Source organism: Frankliniella occidentalis, unplaced genomic scaffold, assembly GCF_000697945.3.
Source record: "Frankliniella occidentalis isolate FOCC.00 unplaced genomic scaffold, Focc_3.1 Scaffold189, whole genome shotgun sequence".
Taxonomy (NCBI): domain Eukaryota; kingdom Metazoa; phylum Arthropoda; class Insecta; order Thysanoptera; family Thripidae; genus Frankliniella; species Frankliniella occidentalis.
In genome coordinates, this window is record NW_026267315.1 from 493,427 (window position 1) to 496,209 (window position 2,783).

At 47.9% G+C, this 2,783-nt stretch overlaps 1 protein-coding gene across 1 annotated transcript; it reads left to right on the plus strand.

Moving 5' to 3' along the window:
- Positions 1-1,066: 1,066 nt before the first annotated feature.
- LOC113208277 (acidic leucine-rich nuclear phosphoprotein 32 family member B) lies at positions 1,067-2,511 on the plus strand (the record flags this gene model as incomplete). The annotated part of the gene is given in 2 exon segments (XM_052272132.1): positions 1,067-1,214; positions 1,319-2,511. Coding segments are annotated over 2 exon segments (213 nt in total), but the record flags the coding sequence as incomplete, so codon positions are not given.
- Between the last annotated feature and the right edge of the window lie 272 nt (positions 2,512-2,783).

Genomic DNA, 2,783 nt, shown 5'->3' on the forward strand with positions numbered 1-2,783 from the left:
GAGGGAAGTTCGGGGAAACTTCAGTTGAGAATTATGCCCGAATTCTGCTCAAGTAGGTCTTGAATCAATTCTCTCCTCTCGCCAACATATGGCTCGATATCACTCGTCGGTGACAGGGGCGCGGCCTCTTGCGTAAGTCGCGACCCCAGGTGAGTCCGCCCCGCGCGGCCCCGCCGCCCCGGCGTGCGTAGGCGGGTAGTTTGGAGGAGGGGGAGGGGGGAGTACCAGCGGACCTACCTGCTTCTCACGCAAGCATAGCCCTCGGACAGTGCTCGTCTCGCTAGACTGACGCGCCGTGCCGCCGCTTGGGAGGAAGGCACTTGCCTCTCGGCGTGCACGCCTCGCGCCGTCCCCCTCGGTACCGAGCTCCCCTCCCCTCGCTCCCCCCTTTCATTTCTCGGCTTTCATCATGACTGCTACTCGTCGGGGCGAGGCGGAGTCTGATCCCTTTGGTTTTGATCCCTGGCGGGTCCCGCGGTCCTGGCCGTCCCCGGGAGGGAAGTGCCTCTGTCGCCGCGCCTCCCGCTGCCGCCCTGGTCAAGCAAACAGGCGTGTCTCCGCGCCCCGTCCCGCTGCCGACGCCGTGACGCATGGCCTGGTGCACGATGCTTCGGGACGCGGTGCGGCGGCGACGCCGCGACGGCATGCCCATCCGTAGGGCCCCGGGCGCGAGGCTAGCTGTCCGGCGTGGCCGCCTTGGCAGTGGTGGGAGGTCGAGGACCTAGCCTCGCTGCAGGCCCGCCGCTGCATGCTGCGGTGTGGTGGTGGCGCTGAGCCGCGGCCGCCCCGCGCTGAGCGCTCCCCGCTGCACCCATGTCGTGTCGCGTCGCTTCGTTTGCCGGCGAGTTTGTGTCGCGCCGCGTCCCGACCCGGCATGGCTTCTAATATCGGATCGATAGCTGGTCGATAGCGAGGTGTCTGGCCGGCCCATTCTCCGGCCTTTTATACGAATCTAATTGTGGGTGGCCGTTGATAGACCCTCTCTTTGCCCTTTTAGCCCTGGGTCAGCACCACTGAGTTTGCAGTATATTCAAGTGGCTAATCGTCTTCTTTTTTTGCATTTCAGGATAAGACAGAAGACCCCAAGAAACACAAGAAGGAAGAAAACGGTGATGACGATGAGGAAATTGAGGAGGATGAAGATGTCGAAGGAGAAGAGGAGGATGAGGAAGACGAATTACAAGGGGAGGAGGATGACCTAGATGAAGCTGAAGGTAAGTCTTTTTCCTGATATGTTTTAATTAATTTATAATTTATTTATTTTTATCAGTGTCGGCATAATTTGTTTCCTTTCTAACTTGCTTTACCTTTGTTCCAGAAGAGGAGGAAGAAGAGGAAGGTGAAGGTGACGGAGATGAAGGTGAAGATGATGAAGGAGCGTAATGTGTGATCAAAAGAGACATTGACTTTTCAGTCTGGAAAAGTGACATGCTACTTACCTTTCCTGCAACGGAACAAGCCTGAGGCTATGGAGTGGCTGCAGACACCGCTGTACTTCCCATTTTATTACTCAGTTGAGGTGTTCGAGTGTGGAGTGTGAGAGTGAATGCGTGAGAATGTGTGTGTGTCGCGCTACACATCTTCAGCCCGATCCACTTCCTATCTTCAGGTTTTATGGTGCCCAATTGTGGAAGGGAAAGGGAGGTATTTTAAAATAATTTAAATTTGACAAATGAATTATTTTATTTAAACCACTTGTAGAAACTGATTATGTGGACTTCATTTTGGTTTCCTGATGTTTATTTTAATTGTGAATTCCCATCCCTAGAATGAATCCTCACTAGCGTAAGTCATGAGATCTACAATGCAGCAGTTTGCCGTTCTAGATAGCTCAGTGAATCAACTGTCTGTCACGTATGTTGTGAGGAATAATTTGTTATTTTTTTATTTTTGTACAAGTTCAGTTGCGGTCATCTGCAGTGCATTTTTAGGTTGTATTTATCTATTTGTATCATATTGTAAGACAAGCAGTACTTGTTTGCATAAATCTTCTTTGTACAAATAATTGGGAATGGACAACCATTAATTGAATCAAACTCACGTCAGTCATTGTACAAGTTACATGCATGTCTAACTTAATTAAACGGGCAATAATTTGTGTCCACATTTTAAAGAAACCTGTGGTTAACCTTGTTTTACTTTGGTAAAGCGTATCTTCACTCTCCACTTATGAAAGTGGCTAGATTCAATTGTCATGAATAGACACGTGTTCATACCTGTGACCAATTTTTTTTTCTCCCCCCTTTTTTTTTTATAAAAAAAAATTGGTATTAATTTCTATCTTCACATGTTAGCACTGGCTGGCGTTTTCATTTATAATAAATTTGTGACGCTCTGCTCATTCCAAGATTTCAGCCAATTGTTAAGCCATGCATTTCCTTCGTCCACAAGTCCATTGTATTCAGTTTTTGGCATTTATTTTGACTGCTTGTGGACCATGTCTAAACCATTGAGAAATTGTAGCTCATACTGTAATTCCTGGAGTGACTAAAGTGGCTAGATTTAGTTAAATGTTTATTGTTTTTCTTTGTCAACACCTCTTGTCAGTTCTCACATTGCTCATCCTTTAACTGTTTGCTCCTCTGCTCTTCCAGTCGCTAAAGCAATTTTTAAACCCAAAGCCAAACAGTTGTAGCATTAGTATGCGGCTGGATGAGCTGCTATGTACTTACAGAGCAGTAGAAAATTCATTGTTACTACTTCTACTTGCTGTGCTTTGGAGAAGGGATGTGACAGCCCTTGATTGGTCAATGGGATATTGACTTCTAATTAACAAATTATTT